The sequence below is a fragment of the Oncorhynchus kisutch genome, linkage group LG20 (assembly GCF_002021735.2).
Source record: "Oncorhynchus kisutch isolate 150728-3 linkage group LG20, Okis_V2, whole genome shotgun sequence".
NCBI classification, from domain to species: domain Eukaryota; kingdom Metazoa; phylum Chordata; class Actinopteri; order Salmoniformes; family Salmonidae; genus Oncorhynchus; species Oncorhynchus kisutch.
This window is the reverse complement of record NC_034193.2, coordinates 17,438,878-17,464,687: the sequence shown is the minus strand read 5'-3', so window position 1 is coordinate 17,464,687 and position 25,810 is coordinate 17,438,878. Positions and strand designations below refer to the sequence as shown.

General features: G+C 40.6%; 1 protein-coding gene across 1 annotated transcript in view; it reads left to right on the top strand.

Annotated features, from left to right (window-relative positions):
* Positions 1-25,810, top strand: part of rab26 (RAB26, member RAS oncogene family) — a 134,286-nt gene that overhangs the window by 48,261 nt on the left and 60,215 nt on the right. The window contains exons 3-4 of the mRNA XM_020454451.2: positions 9,612-9,653; positions 12,386-12,452. Of these exons, the coding sequence (XP_020310040.1) occupies positions 9,612-9,653; positions 12,386-12,452 (109 nt within the window). The remainder of the gene's footprint in view (positions 1-9,611; positions 9,654-12,385; positions 12,453-25,810) is intronic.

The following is a 25,810-nucleotide window of genomic DNA, read 5'->3' as shown; positions in this document are numbered from 1 at the left end:
CAGATTGTCGGAAGTCAATCTCTTTTGTGTTCACACAGCAAAGACCTTGGAAGTCGTCAGCCACTCAACCTTGTTAAAATACTCCAAACCAGAAGGTGACAGTGGCGTTGCTTGGCAATGCATATCCGTGCGTATTGCTTATGGTCTAGATTCCAAGCTATCTGCGCTAATGTTGCGATTTGGTAGAAAGCCCTTTTTGATACTAGCTAGATGACCACAGCTAGATAACTTCTTAGCAAGATAAAGAAGAGACTATTTAATTCACTCTTCATAATCCATACTGCCAGCCTGTAGCCAAATGTTTAGCTAGGTAGCTAACATTAGCATATTCACTAGCTAGCACAACAATTAGCTAGCTATTTAAGGACACTGCACGAACTCGGCAGCTAACGTAGACAGCTGTTTCATGGAAACGAACTAATCCATTGTGATTTAATTATAATGTCATTACTAGCTACAGTAGTTAGCTAGCTTTGAGGAAGTATTAAGTGATGTGTGCATTACGTCTGTGCACTTAGCTAGCTACCATCCCATAGTTGTTGGTGACTGACGAGCATTGCGAATCTACAAGCAGAATCGGTAGTTTCTTCGCTAGCCGGTCTCGGCACACAGCAGGTACTGCTTTTGTTCTAGCAAGAGAAGGAACGGCCTACCACTGTGATAAGTACCTCTCAGCAGTCTATCGGCAGTGAGACTCTCAGTGTGTTTCATGCTTTAGAGGAAGGAGTGTGAATGTGTGTGCATGTGCCTGTGTTCTGTTTGTGTGTGTGTGCGTGCGTGCGCGTGTGTGTGTGCACGTGTGTGTTATCTCAAACACAGGTCCATTTCCTCCAGACTTGTTGGCACAGCACTAAGCCAACATGGCAGCTACCCTCATGTATGTCTGGGTTACACAAGCTGAGGAGAATTAGTAAGAAAACCACCTGCAGAAAGTTCTAGGGCCAGGAATTTCTTCTCGCCACATAAAAAAGTTGTATTGTCACATACACCAGATAGGTGCAGTAAAATGTGTTGTTTTACATGGTCCGCCATAGTAGTACGGCGCCCCTGTATCAAATTAGGGTTAAGTCGACATCAACAGATTTTTCACCTTGTGTTTTCGGTTACTGGCCCAACCCTCTAAACGCTAGGCTACCTGCTGCCCTGATTAAACTCCTTGGACTACATTTTTATGACATGGGACAGGTATAGATTTAAGTCTCTCCTCACTCTGTTTCTTGTTCTCTCCCAGCTCAGAAACATTAAGTGTTGATATAATCAGCCCTGTTTGGCTAGCGGTAATTAAAGTGTTCGTTATTTAATTATGTCTGGCTAATGCCTGCTTGAATGCAATCTAGGTGATTTATGTAAATGACTGCACCGTATTATAGAGTTTTACAGTGTTGTAGATATAATTAGTGTCAGAACATTAGTTTTAGGTTCACCTCACAGCATGGGGGTTGCTTCCATGGAAACTCTAGAATTGGAAAAGCACCTAAGACCACGGCGGTTTAACTTCACCCTCATGTGTACACTCAATATGGCCGAGCGTCCATACATCACAGACCCATTGACTTGAATAGGTAATGATCAATTCACAGGCAACTATAAACACAACAGGTACTCTCATACACACCCGAGGAATGCATAGGCATCCAACTGACAGAAGAGTTTCATCCTCAGGATCAAATCAAATACATTTTTATCTTAGTGAAATGCTTACTTACGAGCCCCTAACAGACAGTGCAGTTTCAAAAAATACATATAAGAATAAGAGATAAAACGAAGAAGTAAAGAGTCAATGTGCAGGGACACCGGTTAGCTGAAGTAGTATGTTCAAGTTGAGTTTATTTGATTTTTTTCAGGGACATTGCACATTAATCAACGTTTCAGTAAAAGTGCCGGTTTTAGCCCGCCAGCTAATTTTCAACCGCAGTCCCTGGGCAGGTTATTAAAAACAATTACAATATAGATAATCATTGAGCAGTGAGCACACGCAGAGCAACATAGGACACGCAAGACATAGCATACAGACAGAGCAACATAGGACAAGCAAGACATAGCATACAGACAGAGCAACATAGGACAAGCAAGACGTAGCATACAGACAGAGCAACATAGGACAAGCAAGACGTAGCATACAGACAGAGCACCATAGGACAAGCAAGACATAGCATACAGACAGAGCAACATAGGACAAGCAAGACGTAGCATACAGACAGAGCAACATAGAATAAAAAGCAGCAAGACAAAATTCATAAAAGCAACAGTGTTTCCACACCTCACAAGCTACAGACAACAGACAACATGGAAAGCGGCAATACACAGCTAGGGATTATATTCACAAATCTGATTGACCTTTAGCCATGTCTTCATAGATTTTGTGAAAGTGTGATATGTGGTGCAGTTATGTGTGTCTGATGGCAGTGTATTCCAGACATGGATTTACTGAAGGTGCTTTTCCTTAAGGGAACTATACCTCTCATGGCAGACCTTGTGGATCTGCTGCCATATGTTTGGGTTTTCTGTTTAACAAAAATACTGAGTGGAGGGGGAGCCAGGCTATTTAGGATCTTGAATACAAGACATGCGTCGGTGTATTGCACAAGATTTTCTCAACTCAGGAGCTCATGCTTTCTGAGGATGTAACAGTGATGATGGCTATTGGGCTTCCTATCAAGCACTTTGAGAGCCTGTTTGTAGACAGACTGAATACGTTTTAATGTTGTACAGCAAGCTTGGGCCCAACTTGTCAAGCAGTATGTTAAATGGGGGAGTATCATAGATTTGAAGTACAGTTTTGCTACCTCTGTAGTCAAACAATTTTGTATAAATCAGAAAAAAGCTAGGTTGAATTTGGTTATTTTAATGACCTTTTTCACATGCTTTTTAAAAGAAAGGTTGGAATCAAGTATGATGCCAAGGTACTTAAAATCAGATACCACCTGGAGCTTCTCCCCTGACACATAGACATCTGGCTCAGTAGCATCTGTTGCCCTCTTTGTGAAGAACATGCAAACTGTTTTCTTTCACATTGAGATACAAACACAAGTCATTGAGCCACTTTGTAACCTGGACCATTACAGTAGTGAGTTCTTGTGCAGCTTGTTGTTTGCTCTTTGCATGCACATATATCACTGTATCATAGGCATACATTTGAACTTCAGACCCAGTACAGACAGAAGGCAGATCATTAATGTACAGGCTGAACAGGAGGGGCCCCAGTATTGACCCTTGGGGCACACCCACATCATAGCTAAGATGGGCGACAGCTCATTGACACACTGAATTCTGCCTTCAAGGTGGGCAATCAGTTCTGCTACACACTTTTCAACAACCTTTGACACCACAGGTAGTATACTAATCAAATCAAATCAATTTATATAGTCCTTCGTACATTAGCTGATATCTCAAAGTGCTGTACAGAAACTCAGCCTAAAACCCCAAACAGCAAGCAATGCAGGTGTTGAAGCACGTTGGCTAGGAAAAACTCCCTAGAAAGGCCAAAACCTAGAGAGGAACCAGGCTATGAGGGGTGGCCAGTCCTCTTCTGGCTGTGCCGGGTGGATATTATAACAGAACATGGCCAAGATGGTCAAATGTTCATAAATGACCAGCATGGTCAAATAATAGGTCTGGGACAGGTAGCACGTCCGGTGAACAGGTCCGGATTCCATAGCCGCAGGCAGAACAGTTGAAACTGGAGCAGCAGCACAGTCAAGTGGACTGGGGACTGCAAGGAGTCATCATGCCAGGTAGTCCTGAGGCATGGTCCTACGGCTCAGGTCCTCCGAGAGAGAGAAAGAAAGAGAGAAAGAGAGAAAGAGAGAATTAGAGAGAGCATACTTAAATTCACACAGGACACCGAATAAGACAGGAGAAGTACTCCAGATATAACAAACTGACCCTAGCCCCCGACACATAAACTACTGCAGCATAAATACTGGAGGCTGAGACAGGAGGGGTCAGGAGACACTGTGGCCCCATCCGATGATACCCCCGGACAGGGCCAAAGAGGAAGGATATAACCCCACCCACTTTGCCAAAGCACAGCCCCCACACCACTAGAGGGATATCTTCAACCACCAACTTACCATCCTGAGACAAGGCCGAGTATAGCCCACAAAGATCTCCGCCACGGCACAACCCAAGAGGGGGGGGGCGCCAACCCAGACAGGAAGATCACATCAGTGACTCAACCCACACAAGTGACGCACCCTTCCTAGGGACGGCATGAAAGAGCACCAGTAAGCCAGTGACTCAGACCCTGTAATAGGGTTAGAGGCAGAGAATCCCAGTGGCAAGAGGGGAACCGGCCAGGCAGAGACAGCAAGGGCGGTTCGTTGCTCCATAGCCTTTCCATTCACCTTCACACTCCTGGGCCAGACTACACTCAATCATATGACCCACTGAAGAGATGAGTCTTCAGTAAAGACTTAAAGGTTGAGACCTAGTCTGCGTCTCTCACATGGGTAGGCAGACCATTCCATAAAAATGGAGCTCTATAGGAGAAAGCCCTGCCTCCAGCTGTTTGCTTTAAAATTCTAGGGACAATTAGGAGGCCTGCGTCTTGTGACCGTAGCGTACGTGTAGGTATGTACGGCAGGACCAAATCAGAGAGATAGGTTCCCATTATACTAATGGGCCTGTAGTTACTCACGTCAGCAGGGTCGCCCAATTTAAAGATGGCCGTTATTATGAACAACTTCCATACCCTTGGAAACACCCCCAGACCATAGATGTGTTGGTGACCTTAGTAATGTGGCCAATGAGTGACTCTTTGTAGTTTTTAAGAAAGTAGAGTCCAGCCCAAACACATCTTTGGCTTTAGAGTTCTTTAGTGAGCTAATCACCTTGTTCACCTTTGACTCAGAAACCTCCCTTATGATGAGGACAGTTTGAGCATCATTCACCAGCACTGAGCCCAAGAAACCAGTGGAGGGGTTCTGTGTCAGTACCCTGACAATCAATAAAGTAGGAATTGAAGGCTATTGCTATTTTGACTGCATCCTGTGTTAGATTGTTATTCACCATGATTTCTAGTCTTTTTTCAGTGTTACTATGGTCTTTCCCTGTTAACTTTTTTAGATTATTCCAGATCAATTAAGAATTTCCCTTTGCTTCACCAATTATGTTAATAAAAAAGTTTGCCTTGGCCTGTCTGATTTCTTTCATCACCTTATTTCTCAACATGGTAAACCTACTTCTGTCTTGCTCTAATTTGGATGTTAGGGCTATTTTTAGAGCATAATCTCGTTCTTTCATCAATTTCCAGATTTCTCCATTTAGGCAAGGAAGAGTGCTCTTTTGGCCAGGTTTGGATTAGATTTTCTTTAGGAAACCATTTATTGTAATCTGGATCGTGGATAGAAAAACCTGACGATCAGCTTCCACATCTGTATAGGACAAGAGATCATTCCAGTTAATTCCCTTAATTGCGTTTTCTAAATAGTTTAATTCACTCTTAGGTATTCTTAGTTGATCCAGCTTTCTAACAGTAGAGAGGTTAAACCTGCTTTTAGACAGCTTTCTGGCTGTAAATGTCAGATTATGATCAGATAGCCCAGTAACCATATTGAATGATTTAGTTACTCTCTCTGGTTTATTACTGAACACCAAATCAATCTGTGTTTTAGAGCAACAAGTCACCCTGGTTGGCCCTTTAACTAGCTGTGTAAGGTCAGAGGTATTAGTGATCAGTTTGAGGGTTTTCCTACAAGACTTGTCTTCATAATTAATGTTAAAATCTCCCATTAAGATGACCTCTTTCCCAAAATCACATTCCCTAAGCATGTTATTAAACTGATCATAAAATACGCTTTTGGTGGAAGGTGGCCTATACATTCCAATAAGGGTAAAAGACATTTGGGGAGACAGTGTAACGTTCAGGTCAATACATTCTAGTTCATTATCACATGACCACTCAATTTGTTTACATCGGATATGTTCTTTAATGTAAATCATCACACCCCCTCCTCTTCCTTCAATCCTGTCTCTCCTGAAAACATTGTATCCAGTCACAATCAAAGCAGCATATGGAGAGTTTTTATGGAGCCGTGTCTCTGAGAGGCAGAGGAAGTCAAGGTTGGAGTCTGTGAGTAGATGTTGAATTTGATCACTTTTTGGAATGACACTAAGAATGTTCATGTGCCCACCTAGTAGTCCCTTGGGCTTAGCTTGTTGGTCCCAGATGACTCGAGAGTGATTGACACATTGAAATAAGTTACATTTTCGGTGTTTTCTGAAGGCTGGGTTTAGGTCGTTTTGTTTAGTTTTGATTAGGGGTAGTTCGGTAGCGCAATTAACAATCCCTCCTGCCTGCACTGGATGGAGGGAACTAATTAAAACAGTTTGCGTACCAGAAGCAGAGTCAGGGATCCCATATAGAAACTTGGTATGTTTGAAGAATCAAAATCTATCCTGGAGCCGGGTGAGTCGAGAGAAACCATGGGACCATAGCACTCACCCACTTCCACAGCGGCGACGATCAGTGGGCGAGGCCATCCACTGCTTTCCACTCGGGTGAGTATCGCTGACTCGGTGATGTTAGGCCCAGGATTGAGTTGCACATCCCCGGAGAACAGGAGGGTAGTGAACAGGTAGTTTAACAGTTTCCGATAAATGTTGGACTTGTGTTTGTTACGCCTAAGTGGTTCAGTGGAATAGGGAGCGAGGTAGACTTGGCCATTATTCAGAACATTATGGTACGCTGTGTACTGTCCGCTCCCATGGAACGGTGAACCAATGTGTTTGGTGTTGGTATTCTCCGGCAGTAGATTTATTGTGTCATCCCAGCAAGGACGAACTGAGATTATCAGTAGAGCAGCTACATAACTGACAATCATGGCAAAGTACTGGAGATAAAACACAATTGCGTATTTAACACTTTGCATGAGTTACTTAGCTGGGGTCGGCGTACACCTGATGTTTTAGATAAAATAACAGCATTTGATGTGAAGCGGCACCGCACCACAATGTCTTCCGTCCGCCATTATCTGTCCTCAAAAACCTCAAGTCCTAGGTAGACTTAATTAAAGTGACTATGCATAGGTGACAACAGAGAGTGGCAGTGGTGTGGAGAGTTGAGGGGTGGGGGCAATGTGAATAGTCTGGGTAGCCATTTGACTAGATGTTCAAAACTCTTATGGCTTGGGGGTAGAAGCTGTTTAGAAGCCTCTTGGACCAAGACTTGGCACTCCGGTACTGCTTGCCGTGAGGTAGCAGAGAGAACAGTTTATGACTAGGGTGGCTGGAGTCTTTGACAATTTTCAGGGCCTTCCTCTGACACCACCTTGTACGGAGGTCCTATACGGCAGGAAGTTTGGCACCAGTGATGTACTGGTCCATTTGCCCTACTCTCTGTAGTGCCTTGCGGTCGAGCAGTTGCCGTACCAGTCAGGAAGCTTTCGATGGTGCAGCTGTAGAACCTTTTGAGGATCTGAGGACCCATGCCACATTTTTTCAGTCTCCTGCGGGGGAATAGGTTTTGTCATGCCCGCTTCACGACTGTCATGGTGTGCTTGGACCATGTTAGTTTATTGGTAATGTGGACACCAAGGAACTTGAAGCTCTCAACCTGCTCCACTGCAGCCCCGTTGATGAGAATGGGGGCGTGCTCTGTCCCCTTTTTCCTGTAGTCCACAATCATCTCCTTTGTCTTGATCACTTTGAGGGAGAGGTTGTTGTCCTGGCACCACACGGCCAGGTCTCTGACCTCCTCCCTATAGGCTGTCTTGTCTTTCTCACATCGAATGTGGAGAGCATGATCACACAGTCTTCCGGTACAGCTGGTGCTCTCATGCTTGTTTCAGTGTTATTTGCCTCGAAGCGAGCATAGAAGTAGTTTAGCTCGTCTGGTAGGCTCGTGTCACTGGGCGGCTCTCGGCTGTGCTTCCCTTTGTAGTCTGTAATGGTTTGCAGGCCCTGCCACATCTGACGAGCATCAGAGCCGGTGTAGTACGACTTGATCTTAGTCCTTTCTCACATCGAATGTGGAGAGCATGATCACACAGTCTTCCGGTACAGTTGGTGCTCTCATGCTTGTTTCAGTGTTATTTGCCTCGAAGCGAGCATAGAAGTAGTTTAGCTCGTCTGGTAGGCTCGTGTCACTGGGCTCTCGGCTGTGCTTCCCTTTGTAGTCTGTAATGGTTTGCAGGCCCTGCCACATCTGACGAGCATCAGAGCCGGTGTAGTACGACTTGATCTTAGTCCTGTATTGATGCTTTGCCTGTTTGATGGGTCGTCGGAGAGCATAGTGGGATTTGTTATAAGCTTCTGGGCTAGAGTCCCGGTACTTGAATACTGCAGCTCTAGCCATTAGCTCAGTGTGGATGCTGCCTGTAATCCATGGTTTCTGATTGGGGTTTGTACGTACGGTCACTGTGGGGATGACGTCATCGATGCACTTATTGATGAAGTCAATGACAGATGTGGTGTTCTCCTCAATGCCATAGGAAGAATCCCGGAACATATTCCAGTCTGTGCTAGCAAACCAGTCATGTAGCTTAGCATCTGCGTCATCTGACCACTTTTTAAATATTTTGTCATTGGTGCTTTCTGTTTTAATTTTTGCTTGTAATCAGGAGGATATAATTATCGTCAGATTTGCTAAATGGAGGGCGAGGGAGAGCTTTGTATGAATCTCTGTGTGTGGAGTATAGGTTGTCCAGAGATATTTTTCCTATGGTTGCACATTTAACATGTTGATAGAAATTAGGTTAAACTGTTTTATGTTTCCCTGCATTAAAGTCCCCGGCTACTAGGAGCACCGCCTCTGGTTGAGCGTTTTCTTGTTTGCTTATGGCGGAATACAGCTCATGCAATGCTATCTTGGTGCCAGGCTATGTGGGGTGGCCAGTCCTATCATCGTGCTGTGGAACAGCTGCTCCATACAGTCTCCCGGTAACTGTAAAACAGTCATATCCCCATAGAGACAGTTTAACAGCAGAGCAGTAACATTAACACCTGGCCATTTAGGTGTGACTGTCTGTCTGCTACAGGACACTGTAACCTGCCCCATACAGGCCCAACCAAATGATCAAGACACAATGTGGTAGCCTTGACTGTGTGACCCCCCAATGCCCTGTAACTCACTCTGTGTATGAGAGTGTGTGTGTGTGAATGCACAACAGCATGATATGTGTGTACCCACGCCTGCGTGCTTGTGTGTACCCGTGCCTGCATGCTTGTGTGTGTGTGTGTGCTCACATGCCGACGTGTGTTTGTCATAGCAGTGTTGGCCAAAACTGCTTAGCCATGGCTGAGGGTTGAGGTGATGAAACACTGTGTAACAGCCAGGCAGCAGTGTGACTGTGAGCCGTACGGTCTGAGCCAGTACAGTTATACTGGTGATAGCAGTGATCAAAGTCAACCAGGTGGGGTGAGGGGGGCACGTACACACCCTGAGCATGTAAATAAAAGGAAATACTTCCAAGAATCTTTCACTTCATAACATGTTGTCTCCAAGCAAGGATCTTCATACTGTTATATAAGCATCACTTCCTTTGAACAGTAATCCAAATGTTGTCCTTGTTTTGCCAAGAGCTCCATCTGAACCAAAGGACATATTCTGTTCTGTTCAATGTTTTTCTGTTTGAAAACATATGATTTTTTTCTGTCCTTTTATCTTTCAGAATAAAGTGTTGAACATTGATGCGCTGAAGGTCAAACTGCAGGTAAGACAAATAGCTTTTTTTTTTTTTTACCTTAACGCATTTTCATTTCATGTTCGTTCTTGTGCGTCTGTCTCTCTCTGTGTGTGTGGGTGTGTGTGGGTGTGTGCCAAATCTCTGTCAGAGTTAGCAGGTGCCAATATTCTGCTGTTCCAGCATTGTCCTCTCTATGTATATACTCTGCATACGTCTCCATCTCCAGACAGACAGAGGTAGGATGACGTCAACTTTAAATGAGGCTTTAATGAAGTCCATCGTTTATCTCTAACAGTCGATTAGCCCCGCTGGGTTCCAGACTGAAGACATTGTCCCAAATCGCATCCTATTCCCTATTTAGTGCACTACTAGTAGTGTACTATAAAGGAAATTGAGTGCTATTTGGGACGTAGCCTGAAGACTCTCTGTAGATATTACACTGTCCATTAGGATTATTCTGTTCTGTTTGTCAGACACACACTCTTATCAGTGTTGTGTAATCATGCAGATGTAGGATTTTAATATATGTCAGTTTGCCACAGCAGAAAAAGATCTCCTGCAGCAACAGGAAACGTAATTTCTTATGTGGATTATAATTAATAAACGTTTGTTCGGGGTTGATCCATTTTTCGTAAGGGAAAGTTAAGTCTGAATAGTCAAAGTAGAAATGACAAACTTCAGAAGCCTTTTTAAACCTCAAATACACTACATGTTTTAAATGTTCTGCATTGCAGGAAAGTCCTACATCTGTAATGCAGGTATAGAAGATGTATGTGTTCATTGCTTAGTTCAAAGACACCAATCACACTTGAATGACTCCTGGTGTCTGATTTCGCATAAAAGACGCTGAAGGTGATTGGTATTTTGAAAGTAGGAAAGGTAATCATGATAGACTGGACATGACTGCAATGCAATGTCTGGGTGTATGTGTGTCTGTGTGTGCCTGTTCACTTGTGTGTGTGGGTGTATATACTTACATGTTTGCATGTCTAAGTGTGTGTCTGTGTCCACGCCTGTGTGTCTGTGTGTGTCATCTGCCTTGCCTTCCCTTCTCTCTACATTTAGTTTTCCCTCACCCCGTCTCTCATTACATTTGACATTTTAGTCAGTTAGCAGACGCTTTTATCCAGAGCAACTTAGTTAGTGCATTCACCTTAAGATAGCTAGGTGAGACTACCATATATCTCTATCATGGTAAGTACATTTTTCCTCAATAAAGTCGCTATCAGTAAAGTCAGTGAAAGTTGGGGGGGGGGGTTAAAGTGTGAGGCAAGTAAAACAAAAAAACAACAAGCCTTTTCAAGAGCAACTTTAGTAACGAGGGTTTCAAGAAACAGCCTCGGAGATCTAACGGATGCACCTGCAAAGGTTCTAATGATGAACGTAACCTGAAGATGCTTTTGGGAAACCAGGCCCAGATGGATAGATGGATAGAGGGATAGTGTGAGAGAGAAATAGCATGCCATTGGAAGGGCAGAGGGTAACACTGATCAAATCAAATGAAATTGTATTTGTCACGAAAGGTGTAGTCCTTACTGTGAAATGCTTACTTACAAGACCTTAAACAACAATGCATTTTTAAGAAAAAGAATAGTTAAGAAAATATTAACTAAATAAAGTAAAGTATCTCCTCCCTATAGGCTGTCTCATTGTCGGTGATCAGGCCGTTATGTCATCGGCAAACTTAATGATGGTGTTGGAGTTATGCTTGGCCACGCAGTCGTGTGTGAACAGGAAGTACAGGAGGGGGCTAAGCACTCACCCCTGAGGGGCTCCCGTGTTGAGGATCAGCGTGGCAGATGTGTTGTTGCCTACCCTTACCCATCAGGAAGTTCAGGATCCAGTCACATAGGGAGGTGTTTAGTCCCAGGGTCCTTGGCTTTGTGATGAGCTTTGAGGGCACTATGGTGTTTAACGCTGAGCTGTGGTCAATGAACAGCATTCTCACGTAGTTGTTCCTTTTGTCCAGGTGGGAAAGGGCAGTGTGGAGTAAATAGTAAAGTACAGATAATGATGCATAGAGGGACATGTCAAAATGCAGAATTTTGGCACTTTAGCAAGTCTTTATTTAAATAAAAAATCTGATTTATTGAATTTTCAATGTTGTCTATATTAAAGGTCACTTCATTTAATATAACTTTTCAAATGCAATTTGTGCACAATTTCTACTTAAAATATAAAACAGATACAAATACATACAGATGGGTTAGTTGACGTCACGGAAATGATGCGCACGCTTCAATGGAGCAGAAGTCTGTGAGTTGTTGTGATTCTGAATGGCCAGATAGCTACCAACAATAGCAAGAAACTGCCACATGGGGAATCGTAAGTGACTCATTTCATCTTGTTCTTCATACCATGTCTTGTGTTGAGGTGTTTTGGCTGATTTCACATCAATGCTAATATGGCTACAATTTGCTAGCTAGCTAACCAACAACTGTAAAGGTGTATTTGAGAGAGAACAAGTGCTCATTGCCAATCAGGTGTGTCCTCAGCCAACCCTTCAGGACTGTACACAGGAGCAGTGCTTGGTGTTGCCGTTGTAAATTTAAAGTGGATTATAGTCATTGTTACTATAAATGGGCTTTTTCCCAGAGAGAAAAATGCATTTAATGTACATGATTCATATCTCAGATCCTCTATTCCTAACAGTTCATTCATTGAGCTGCTGGTAGCGGCTGTAGGCCCATTGATGAGTGATAACAGTCATTATAGAGTGGGAGAGGGATGATGATGATGTCATATGTCTTCCTACTCAGATCTGGGACACTGCTGGGCAAGAAAGATTCCGCAGCGTCACACACGCCTACTACCGTGACGCTCATGGTAAGTTGTGTGTGTGTTTAGGAGCACCATACAGTACCCTGGCTGCATTTTATCTCCTCCATTGGTACACATTGCCTGGTGATTGTTCATCAAGCTCGGTGTGTGTGATTCATATTTATGTGTGTGTGTGTGAAGTAGAGGTCGACCAATTATGATTTTTCAATGCCGACACCGATTATTGGAGGCCCAAAATAGCAGATACCAATTAATCGGCCAAGTTTTTTGTTTTGTTTTGTTATTTGTAACAATTACAACAATACTGAATGAACACTTATTTTAACTTAATATAATACATCAATAAAATCAATTTAGCCTCAAATAAATAATGAAACATGTTCAATTTGGTTTAAATAATGCAAAAACAAAGTGTTGGAGAAGAAAGTAAAAGTGCAATATGTGCCAAAGCTAACGTTTAAGTTCCTTGCTCAGAACATGAGAACATATGAAAGCCGGTGGTTCCTTTTAACATGAGTCTTCAATATTCCCAGGTAAGAAGTTTTAGGTTGTAGTTATTATAGGAATTATAGGACTATTTCTCTCTATACCATTTGTATTTCATTAACCTTTGACTATTGGATGTTCTTATAGGCACTTTAGTATTGCCAGTGTAACAGTATAGCTTCCGTCCCTCTCCTCACTCCTCCCTGGGCTCGAAGCAGGAACACAATGACAACAGCAACCCTCGAAGCAGCATTACCCATGCAGAGCAAGGGGAACAACCACTCCGAGTGTCAGAGCGAGTGACTTTTGAAACACTATTAGCGTGCACCCCGCTAACTAGCTAGCCATTTCACATCGGTTACACCAGCCTAATCTCGGGAGTTGATAGGCTTGAAGTCAAACAGCTCAATGCTGATGCACAACGAAGAGCTGCTGGCAAAACACACAAAGTGCTGTTTGAATGAATGCTTACGAGCCTGCTGGTGCCTACCACCGCTCAGTCAGACTGCTCTATCAAATCATAGACTTAGTTATAACATAATAACACACAGAAATACGAGCCTTAGGTCATTAATATGGTCGAATCCGGAAACTATCATCTCAAAAACAAGACATTTTATTTTTTTCTGTGAAATACGGAACCGTTTCGTATTTTATCTAAGGGGTGCCATCCATTAGTCTAAATATTCCTGTTACATTGCACAACCTTCAATGTTATGTCATAATTACGTACAATTCTTGCAAATTAGGCAGCCCAAACTGTTGCATATACACTGACTCTGCGTGCAATGAACGCAAGAGAAGTGACACAATTACACCTGGTTAATATTGCCTGCTAACCTGGATTTCTTTTAGCTAAATATGCAGGTTTAAAAATATATACTTCTGTGTATTGATTTTAAGAAAGGCATTGATGTTCATAGTTAGGTATACATTGGAGCAACGATACGCACCGCATCGATTATATGCAAAGCAGGACACGATAGATAAACTAGTAATATCATCAACCATGTTTAGTTAACTTGTGATTATGATTGATTGATTGTTTTTTATAAGATAAAGTTAATGCTAGCTAGCAACTTACCTTGGCTTACTGCATTCACGTAACAGGCAGTCTCCTCGTGGAGTGCAATGAGAGGCAGATGGTTAGAGCGTTGGACTAGTTAACTGTAAGGTTGTAAGATAGAATCCCCCAAGCTGAGAAGGTGAAAAATCTGTCGTTCTGCCCCTGAACGAGGCAGTTAACCCATCGTTCCTAGGCCGTCATTGAAAATAAGAATGTGTTCTTAACTGAATTGCCTAGTTAAATAAATATGAAATAAAGGTGTAAAAAAATATAAAAAAATTGGCCGAATCTGCCCAAAAATACAGATTTCCGATTGTTATGAAAACTTGAAATCGGCCCTAATTAATTGGCCATTTCGATTAACTTCTTGATGCACCCATCCCATTACCGGGATCATTTTCGTCAACGTCCGCTGAATTGCAAACCGCCAAATTCAAATTAAATTACTAAAAATATTACATTTTCATGAAATCACAAGTGCAATATAGCAAAACACAGCTTAGCTTGTTGTTAATCCACCTGGCATGTTAGATTTCAAAAAAGCTTTTCGGCAAAAGCATACCAAGCGTTTATGTAAGGACATCTCTCTCAGTTGACAAATCATTACAAACAGCTGGCAGCCAAGTAGATTGGTCACGAAAGTGGGAAAAGCAATCAAATTTATCGCTTACCATTGATGATCTTTGGAAGTTTGCACTCACGAGACTTCCAGTTACTCAATAAATGTTCATTTTGTTCCATAAAGATTATTTTTATATCCAAAATACCTCCATTTGGTTGGCGCGTTATGTTCAGAAATCCACAGACCGGGCAGACGAAAATTCCCAATAGTATCCGTAAAGTTCGTAGAAACATGTCAAACGTTTTTTTATAATCAATCCTCAGTTTTTACATATATAAATCGATAATATTTGAACTGGGACTGTAGCTTCTTCAATAGGAGAGAGAAAGAAAATGTCTGCTCCAAGCTGTTGCGCATGCAAAACGCTGCTAGCACCCAGCCATACAATGACGCTCTCACGATCGTCGTAAGGAGCGGACCAAAATGCAGCGTGAAATGTGTTCATGATGATTTTAATTATTAAAGAAAGCACTGAACACTGAATACAAACTATACAAAACAATAAACGAATAACGACCGTGAAGCTATAATGAGAATTGTGCTGACACAAGCAACTAACATAGACAATCACCCACAAACAAACAGTGAAACCCAGGCTACCTAAGTATGATTCTCAATCAGAGACAACTAATGACACCTGCCTCTGATTGAGAACCATACTAGGCAAAAACATAGAAATCCAAAAATCATAGAAAAACAAATATAGACTGCCCACCCCAACTCACGCCCTGACCATACTAAATAACGACAAAACAAAGGAAATAAAGGTCAGAACGTGACAGACGCAATGTGATCGCTAATTCTTCAAAATAAAAGCCTGAAGCTATGTCTAAAGACTGTTCACACTATGGGGAAGCCAGAGTAAAAGGAATCTGGTTGATATCCCTATAAATGGAGCGAAGGCAGGCTATGGAACAGAGGGCTTTCAGGAAAAACAGCACTTCCGGGTTGGATTTTCCTCAGGTTTTTGCCTGCAATATCAGTTCTGTTATACTCACAGACAATATTTTGACAGTTTAGGAAACTTTAGAGTGTTTTCTATCCTAATTATATGCATATTCTAGATTCTGGGCCTGATAAATAGGCCGTTTCATTTGGGTACGTTTTTCATCCAAACATCAAAATACTGCCACCTACACTCAACAGGTTAATCGGTCTACCTCTAATGTGAAGATGACTTTCTCTGGTTCTCCAGCAGCAGATCGCTGACAGATTTTCCTCTGCCTCCTGCTGTGAGGCTTGCTGATGGGAAGGTGGTAAGGTGGGCTCCTCTCTGGTACACCACTGGAATGAGACACAGACAAGTAGTGTTTACTGCTGGAGGGGACAACAGTTCAGTTTGGGGAAAATGGAGCGTTCCTTAGTAATGTCAGGGACTAAGGAGGTAAACATTTACCTACTTGAGAAGACGCATGATTATTGTGTTTACACCAGTTAGACTGTGTTGTATTTGTCGTCAAGTCTAATGCAGATGTAGAGAAGAAGTGACAGTGAAAGTATGTGTGTGTGTTCAGTATGTATTCTCGCATTCTCACATCCAGTATCTCGAGCTGGGCAGAGAGCCAGTTCTGGGCTGATCTGTCAGAACAGTGCTCTGTGTTCACTGATCTTCAGGGAGCGTTCACTCGTCTCACATACCTTTTTAAATAAAGCTCATTCAAAATGACTGTCAGAACTGCAGCAGTGGATGCTTTCAGACTGCTGGTCATGGACGCTGTCACTTCCTGCGAACCGCTGGATAAAGATGGCTCCCACTCCGGTTTAGGCCTTTAATGGAAGCCTGAACTTGTTCATAGAGGTGTTGAGAATATATCATTTGCTAAATGTCATGCCTGAGGATGTAAAGTAAGACAGATAAATGTTCAATAGTGTCAGAAATCACCCTGTACTTGAAACCTTGTGTAAGTTTTGATGGGCCTAGAAACCACGTGGCTTTACCATAGAAATGTATAAATTAATTTAATTGTGTTGATTTGGAAATCACCCCTTTACCAATATGGAGTTCATCATAGGTATTTTCTATCTAGACCAGGGGTGTCTCACTCATTTTGCCCGGGGGCCACATCCAGTCTTCAACAAGGTCCCGAGAGCCGCACTGAAAATTGGGTATATTTCCTTGCAGTCAATATTATAAAAAACAATTCAAATCAAATCAAATCAAATGTATTTATATAGCCCTTCGTACATCAGCTGATATCTCAAAGTGCTGTACAGAAACCCAGCCTAAAACCCCAAACAGCAAGCAATGCAGGTGTAGAAGCACGGTGGCTAGGAAAAACTCCCTAGAAAGGCCAATTGTCCTCTATCCAATGTTTTTGGAGTTTTAGATGCTTCCTGACTGTCTAGTGATTATTAGCAAGCTGGACAGTCAATAAACTGTATGAATGTAGGTCCATTGACAGTGCACAGAGATTATTAGCGAGCTGGAAAGTCAAGGATATAGGTCCATTATAATTTCTACAGTTTTGATTTGGTTTTAGTCATTTTAAAGTATATTGAGTTTGTTATCATTATAAAACATTTTTTTTACTCAAACCACCCCACAGGCCATATGTTTGACACCATACTGGTCAATGATATCACCAACTCCAAGGATTATTTTATAGGCATCATAGACACACACAGGCATCATGTTGTCCTCGGGAGAACCATTAGTGCTAAGTACATAGTGACTTGCGCCCTTTCCATTTTGGGCAGTGCCAGGGCATCCGTTGGCCCAAATCCATCAATTACGCTACTAACGAGTGAACATGAAAATCTCAAGTAAACAAATGGAGGAATTAGTTTTTCAACTGCTCCCACAAGCTGTTGAACCCATCTGTGTTCATCCTGTCGCATCCAAAACAATTCTCTCTCCCAGGACTAGTGAGAAAGTCACTCACTCCCTTACAGCCATCTGCAGAATGTAGTTCCACCACAGGGTGCTTCTTCACTAAAATATCTTCTTCACAAAGATATTAAGCGAATGATGAAGTTGATACTTGATAAGATTTGCAGTCCAGTATGCGTGATACAGTATAATGAATGTAGCGAACAGTGTGATACAGTATAATGAATGTAGAGAACAGCGTGATACAGTATAATGAATGTAGCGAACAGTGTGATACAGTATAATGAATGTAGAGAACAGCGTGATACAGTATAATGAATGTAGCGAACAGTGTGATACAGTATAATGAATGTAGAGAACAGGGATACAGTATAATGAATGTAGAGAACAGTGTGATACAGTATAATGAATGTAGAGAACAGGGATACAGTATAATGAATGTAGAGAACAGGGATACAGTATAATGAATGTAGAGAACAGTGTGATACAGTATAATGAATGTAGAGAACAGGGATACAGTATAATGAATGTAGAGAACAGGGATACAGTATAATGAATGTAGAGAACAGCGTGATACAGTATAATGAATGTAGCGAACAGTGTGATACAGTATAATGAATGTAGAGAACAGCGTGATACAGTATAATGAATGTAGCGAACAGTGTGATACAGTATAATGAATGTAGAGAACAGCGTGATACAGTATAATGAATGTAGAGAACAGTGTGATACAGTATAATGAATGTAGAGAACAGGGATACAGTATAATGAATGTAGAGAACAGTGTGATACAGTATAATGAATGTAGAGAACAGGGATACAGTATAATGAATGTAGAGAACAGGGATACAGTATAATGAATGTAGAGAACAGTGTGATACAGTATAATGAATGTAGAGAACAGTGTGATACAGTATAATGAATGTAGAGAACAGTGTGATACAGTATAATGAATGTAGAGAACAGTGTGATACAGTATAATGAATGTAGAGAACAGTGTGATACAGTATAATGAATGTAGAGAACAGTGTGATACAGTATAATGAATGTAGAGAACAGTGTGATACAGTATAATGAATGTAGAGAACAGTGTGATACAGTATAATGAATGTAGAGAACAGTGTGATACAGTATAATGAATGTAGAGAACAGGGATACAGTATAATGAATGTAGAGAACAGTGTGATACAGTATAATGAATGTAGAGAACAGGGATACAGTATAATGAATGTAGAGAACAGTGTGATACAGTATAATGAATGTAGAGAACAGGGATACAGTATAATGAATGTAGAGAACAGTGTGATACAGTATAATGAATGTAGAGAACAGTGTGATACAGTATAATGAATGTAGAGAACAGTGTGACACAGTATAATGAATGTAGAGAACAGGGATACAGTATAATGAATGTAGAGAACAGTGTGATACAGTATAATGAATGTAGCGAACAGGGATACAGTATAATGAATGTAGAGAACAGTGTGATACAGTATAATGAATGTAGAGAACAGTGTGATACAGTATAATGAATGTAGAGAACAGTGTGATACAGTATAATGAATGTAGAGAACAGTGTGATACAGTATAATGAATGTAGAGAACAGGGATACAGTATAATGAATGTAGAGAACAGGGATACAGTATAATGAATGTAGAGAACAGTGTGATACAGTATAATGAATGTAGAGAACAGGGATACAGTATAATGAATGTAGAGAACAGTGTGATACAGTATAATGAATGTAGAGAACAGGGATACAGTATAATGAATGTAGAGAACAGTGTGATACAGTATAATGAATGTAGAGAACAGGGATACAGTATAATGAATGTAGAGAACAGTGTGATACAGTATAATGAATGTAGAGAACAGGGATACAGTATAATGAATGTAGAGAACAGGGATACAGTATAATGAATGTAGAGAACAGTGTGATACAGTATAATGAATGTAGAGAACAGGGATACAGTATAATGAATGTAGAGAACAGTGTGATACAGTATAATGAATGTAGAGAACAGGGATACAGTATAATGAATGTAGAGAACAGTGTGATACAGTATAATGAATGTAGAGAACAGGGATACAGTATAATGAATGTAGAGAACAGTGTGATGAATGTAGAGAACAGGGATACAGTATAATGAATGTAGAGAACAGTGTGATACAGTATAATGAATGTAGAGAACAGTGTGATACAGTATAATGAATGTAGAGAACAGTGTGATACAGTATAATGAATGTAGAGAACAGGGATACAGTATAATGAATGTAGAGAACAGTGTGATACAGTATAATGAATGTAGCGAACAGGGATACAGTATAATGAATGTAGAGAACAGTGTGATACAGTATAATGAATGTAGAGAACAGTGTGATACAGTATAATGAATGTAGAGAACAGTGTGATACAGTATAATGAATGTAGAGAACAGTGTGATACAGTATAATGAATGTAGAGAACAGGGATACAGTATAATGAATGTAGAGAACAGGGATACAGTATAATGAATGTAGAGAACAGTGTGATACAGTATAATGAATGTAGAGAACAGTGTGATACAGTATAATGAATGTAGAGAACAGTGTGATACAGTATAATGAATGTAGAGAACAGTGTGATACAGTATAATGAATGTAGCGAACAGGGATACAGTATAATGAATGTAGAGAACAGTGTGATACAGTATAATGAATGTAGAGAACAGTGTGATACAGTATAATGAATGTAGAGAACAGTGTGATACAGTATAATGAATGTAGAGAACAGTGTGATACAGTATAATGAATGTAGAGAACAGTGTGATACAGTATAATGAATGTAGAGAACAGTGTGATACAGTATAATGAATGTAGAGAACAGTGTGATACAGTATAATGAATGTAGAGAACAGTGTGATACAGTATAATGAATGTAGAGAACAGTGTGATACAGTATAATGAATGTAGAGAACAGTGTGATACAGTATAATGAATGTAGAGAACAGTGTGATACAGTATAATGAATGTAGAGAACAGTGTGATACAGTATAATGAATGTAGAGAACAGTGTGATACAGTATAATGAATGTAGAGAACAGTGTGATACAGTATAATGAATGTAGAGAACAGTGTGATACAGTATAATGAATGTAGAGAACAGTGTGATACAGTATAATGAATGTAGAGAACAGTGTGATACAGTATAATGAATGTAGAGAACAGGGATACAGTATAATGAATGTAGAGAACAGTGTGATACAGTATAATGAATGTAGATAACAGTGTGATACAGTATAATGAATGTAGAGAACAGTGTGATACAGTATAATGAATGTAGAGAACAGTGTGATACAGTATAATGAATGTAGAGAACAGGGATACAGTATAATGAATGTAGAGAACAGTGTGATACAGTATAATGAATGTAGAGAACAGGGATACAGTATAATGAATGTAGAGAACAGTGTGATACAGTATAATGAATGTAGAGAACAGTGTGATACAGTATAATGAATGTAGAGAACAGGGATACAGTATAATGAATGTAGAGAACAGTGTGATACAGTATAATGAATGTAGAGAACAGTGTGATACAGTATAATGAATGTAGAGAACAGTGTGATACAGTATAATGAATGTAGAGAACAGTGTGATACAGTATAATGAATGTAGAGAACAGTGTGATACAGTATAATGAATGTAGAGAACAGGGATACAGTATAATGAATGTAGAGAACAGTGTGATACAGTATAATGAATGTAGAGAACAGTGTGATACAGTATAATGAATGTAGAGAACAGGGATACAGTATAATGAATGTAGAGAACAGTGTGATACAGTATAATGAATGTAGAGAACAGTGTGATACAGTATAATGAATGTAGAGAACAGGGATACAGTATAATGAATGTAGAGAACAGTGTGATACAGTATAATGAATGTAGAGAACAGTGTGATACAGTATAATGAATGTAGAGAACAGTGTGATACAGTATAATGAATGTAGAGAACAGTGTGATACAGTATAATGAATGTAGAGAACAGGGATACAGTATAATGAATGTAGAGAACAGTGTGATACAGTATAATGAATGTAGAGAACAGTGTGATACAGTATAATGAATGTAGAGAACAGTGTGATACAGTATAATGAATGTAGAGAACAGGGATACAGTATAATGAATGTAGAGAACAGTGTGATACAGTATAATGAATGTAGAGAACAGGGATACAGTATAATGAATGTAGAGAACAGTGTGATACAGTATAATGAATGTAGAGAACAGGGATACAGTATAATGAATGTAGAGAACAGTGTGATACAGTATAATGAATGTAGAGAACAGTGTGATACAGTATAATGAATGTAGAGAACAGTGTGATACAGTATAATGAATGTAGAGAACAGTGTGATACAGTATAATGAATGTAGAGAACAGTGTGATACAGTATAATGAATGTAGAGAACAGTGTGATACAGTATAATGAATGTAGAGAACAGTGTGATACAGTATAATGAATGTAGAGAACAGTGTGATACAGTATAATGAATGTAGAGAACAGGGATACAGTATAATGAATGTAGAGAACAGTGTGATACAGTATAATGAATGTAGAGAACAGTGTGATACAGTATAATGAATGTAGAGAACAGTGTGATACAGTATAATGAATGTAGAGAACAGGGATACAGTAAAATGAATGTAGAGAACAGTGTGATACAGTATAATGAATGTAGAGAACAGTGTGATACAGTATAATGAATGTAGAGAACAGTGTGATACAGTATAATGAATGTAGAGAACAGTGTGATACAGTATAATGAATGTAGAGAACAGTGTGATACAGTATAATGAATGTAGAGAACAGGGATACAGTATAATGAATGTAGAGAACAGTGTGATACAGTATAATGAATGTAGAGAACAGTGTGATACAGTATAATGAATGTAGAGAACAGGGATACAGTATAATGAAAGTAGAGAACAGTGTGATACAGTATAATGAATGTAGAGAACAGTGTGATACAGTATAATGAATGTAGAGAACAGGGATACAGTATAATGAATGTAGAGAACAGTGTGATACAGTATAATGAATGTAGAGAACAGTGTGATACAGTATAATGAATGTAGAGAACAGGGATACAGTATAATGAATGTAGAGAACAGTGTGATACAGTATAATGAATGTAGAGAACAGGGATACAGTATAATGAATGTAGAGAACAGTGTGATACAGTATAATGAATGTAGAGAACAGTGTGATACAGTATAATGAATGTAGAGAACAGTGTGATACAGTATAATGAATGTAGAGAACAGTGTGATACAGTATAATGAATGTAGAGAACAGTGTGATACAGTATAATGAATGTAGAGAACAGTGTGATACAGTATAATGAATGTAGAGAACAGTGTGATAACGTATAATGATACAGCATCTCTCTCTTTCTTTATTTCCTTTCTTCTGCCTACAAGCCTTCCATACTGCAACTCTAATAGGAGACGTGCTGCTCGTCTCTTTGATGGTCTCTCTGTTTGTCAGTGCTTTCTGGGCTGGGGAATGTAACTTTTATCATTGCACTGCACCGGAGGAATAGCGTTGTCAGCTTCACTGGTCTGTGAGCACGGTGTGAATGAGGGCTTGTAGATGCATGCTTGTGCCTCTAATGCAGGCCAAACTGTTATGAGTGGGGCTTGATGTGGGGCCTGATGGACGGCGTGGCACACACCTAGATAGAGAGAGAAAAAGAAGAGGAGGAAAGGATGGAACAAAGGGAAATGTTTTTGTGCTGTTGTTTATTGTGATCTGCCCACCATTAGAGTTGTCCTCTAAAGTCTTACTTCTCAGACGAATGTGGGATATTTTGAATGAAATACAAATCAAGAATAAGAAACTATTGAAGTGATTGATAGAGATTAAGAGATACATGTAGTGGGCTGATTTGGAGTATCACAGTTTGGAACGCACTCGGCACTGTCGCTGCATGATACAGTGTGTCCAACCACTCCTCTCCTTTTCTGTCTCGTTGTCTCCATCTTTGGTTGCTCCTCTCCTCCCTAATGGCGGCCTATGCATCCTTCTCAACAGCAGCCCCAGGAGAAATATGTCATATCTCAGGGTGACAGGGAGTGAGAGAGAGAGTGAGTGAGAGAGAGAGAGAGAGAGAGAGAGTGAGTGAGAGAGAGGGAGTGAGTGAGTGAGAGAGAGAGTGAGTGAGAGAGAGAGAGAGAGAGTGTGAGAGTGTGAGAGAGAGAAAAGAACAGGCCTCCTGCTCTGCTGCATATTAAACCAGGACGTTCAGGTCACTGGATGAAGGACCAGGGCTTTATTAAGTGAGTGGAGGATACTCAGACGTTTTCTCACATTTCTGAACCCTCCAGCAGAGTATCCTCCTCTACTACCCTGCCTCTCATTTTCTCCATCACCCTTGTTTATCTCCCCTTCTCCTCTCTCACTTTCTCCCCCTCTCTCTCCTCTCCTCTCTCCATCACCAAAATGGTTATCTGAAGACAGCAGCTCCATTCAGAGGAATTAGGAATGCAGTTGTCACAGTGATTGATCCATTCTTTCCATGATCTAAACAGACACTCACCAGAAATCAGAATGTGTTATACAGGTGTATGATCTTAATATGATCGCCCTGTTGCAGGAGAACTTTCCTGCAAGTAGTGTATTTGAGGTTTAAAAAGGCTTTGGAAGTTTGTAATTTCAACGTTCAAATTTCAGACTTGATTTTCCCTTACGGATAATGTATTCGATAATGTATTAACCCCTACAAAAATGTCAATGATTTAAAATCCACATATTAATTTACATTTCCTGTTTCTGCAAGATTATTTTCCTGCTGTAGCAAACTGGTTCAAATGAAGATCCTGCATCTGTATACATATTGAAGTGATATCCCTTGTAATTTAAGGTGCTAATTTCTAATGCACGTTATTCTTTCTAAATTTGATCTTAGTCTGAAAATGAATTAATCAAAACTCATCAGTACATTTTTGCTTGTTATTTCACATCCCTGAAAGCTGAAATATTGAAAGATGTTGGTAAAATGGGGATTACGATTTGATTACTAATCCAAAGAAGTCGTAGCGGTTATCAGAATGGGGAAAAGGATTGTTTTGTGAGGATGTTTCCGTTATGAATTATGCTGATGATTACCTGTTGATATGCATGTGGGTGGTGATGACTTAGCACTTCTCAGAGTTCCAGACACAGGCAAGCAGGCACGTACACTCAACGCACGCACAGACAGATACACAGACAGTCAGACGGCAGCATTCTCTGCCTGTTTCACTGTGTCTCTTCTGGATCCTGGCGTCCACTCACACACCCTTTAATCACTGTCACACCGCCCTAGTCTCTCTTTAGGCAACAGAAAATGGGCATACAGCTGTCAGTATCAAGTGCAAAGTGTCCATCTATTCACAATGGACAGGCCTGGCTCATGGCTGGAATTTTACACTGGGTTGACTACAGGATGCTTGTCAGAAGATTTATTTCCTTTCAATAATTTAATGGTAATACATTGTTGTATGTGGGTATGTTAGATTATCTGTGTGTGTTGTGCAAATGATTACTGTTTGAACCCTGACCTGCCACGGTTGGACATTTCCTTAATGTATCTTGAGACACCATTCCTCCCTTGTAGAAATTCCCATGATTTAAACATATTTAGATCCAAGCGTTAGAGGCTGCTGCTCTATATACAGTACATAGACATGGAAATACTGGTCAATTTAATAATGTATATGTGCAGCTGAAGTTGGAAGTTTACATACACTTAGGTTAAAGTCATTGAAACTCATTCTTCAACCACACAATTTCTTGTTAACAAACTATAGTTTTGGCAAGTCGGTTAGGACATCTACATTGTGCATGACTGTCATGACACAAGGCGAGACCCAGATGCAGACACAGGAGGCAGATGGTTGGAGCCTTACAATATTTATTAATCCAAAAGGGGAAGGTAAGAGAATGGTCGTGTAAGGGAAAGGGGTCAAAACCAGTTCAGAGTCCAAAAGGTACCGAAGGGCAGGCAGATTCAAGGTCAGGGCAGGCAGGATGATCAGGCAGGCAGGATGATCAGGCAGGCAGGAACGTAGTCCAGAGTCAGGCAGGGGTCAAAACCGTGAAGACTATAAAAAGAGAAAAGCTGAAGGAGTACGAGACAAACACGCTGGTTGACTTGACTAACATACAAGATGAACTGGCACAGAGAGACAGGAAACACAGGGATAAATACAGTGGGGAAAATAAGTGACACCTGGAGGGGGTGGAGACAATAACAGAAACAGTGAAACGGATCAGGGCGTGACAATGACACAAGTCATTTTTCCAACAATTGTTTACTTATAATTCACTGTATCACAATTCCAGTGGGTCAGAAGTTTACATACACTAAGT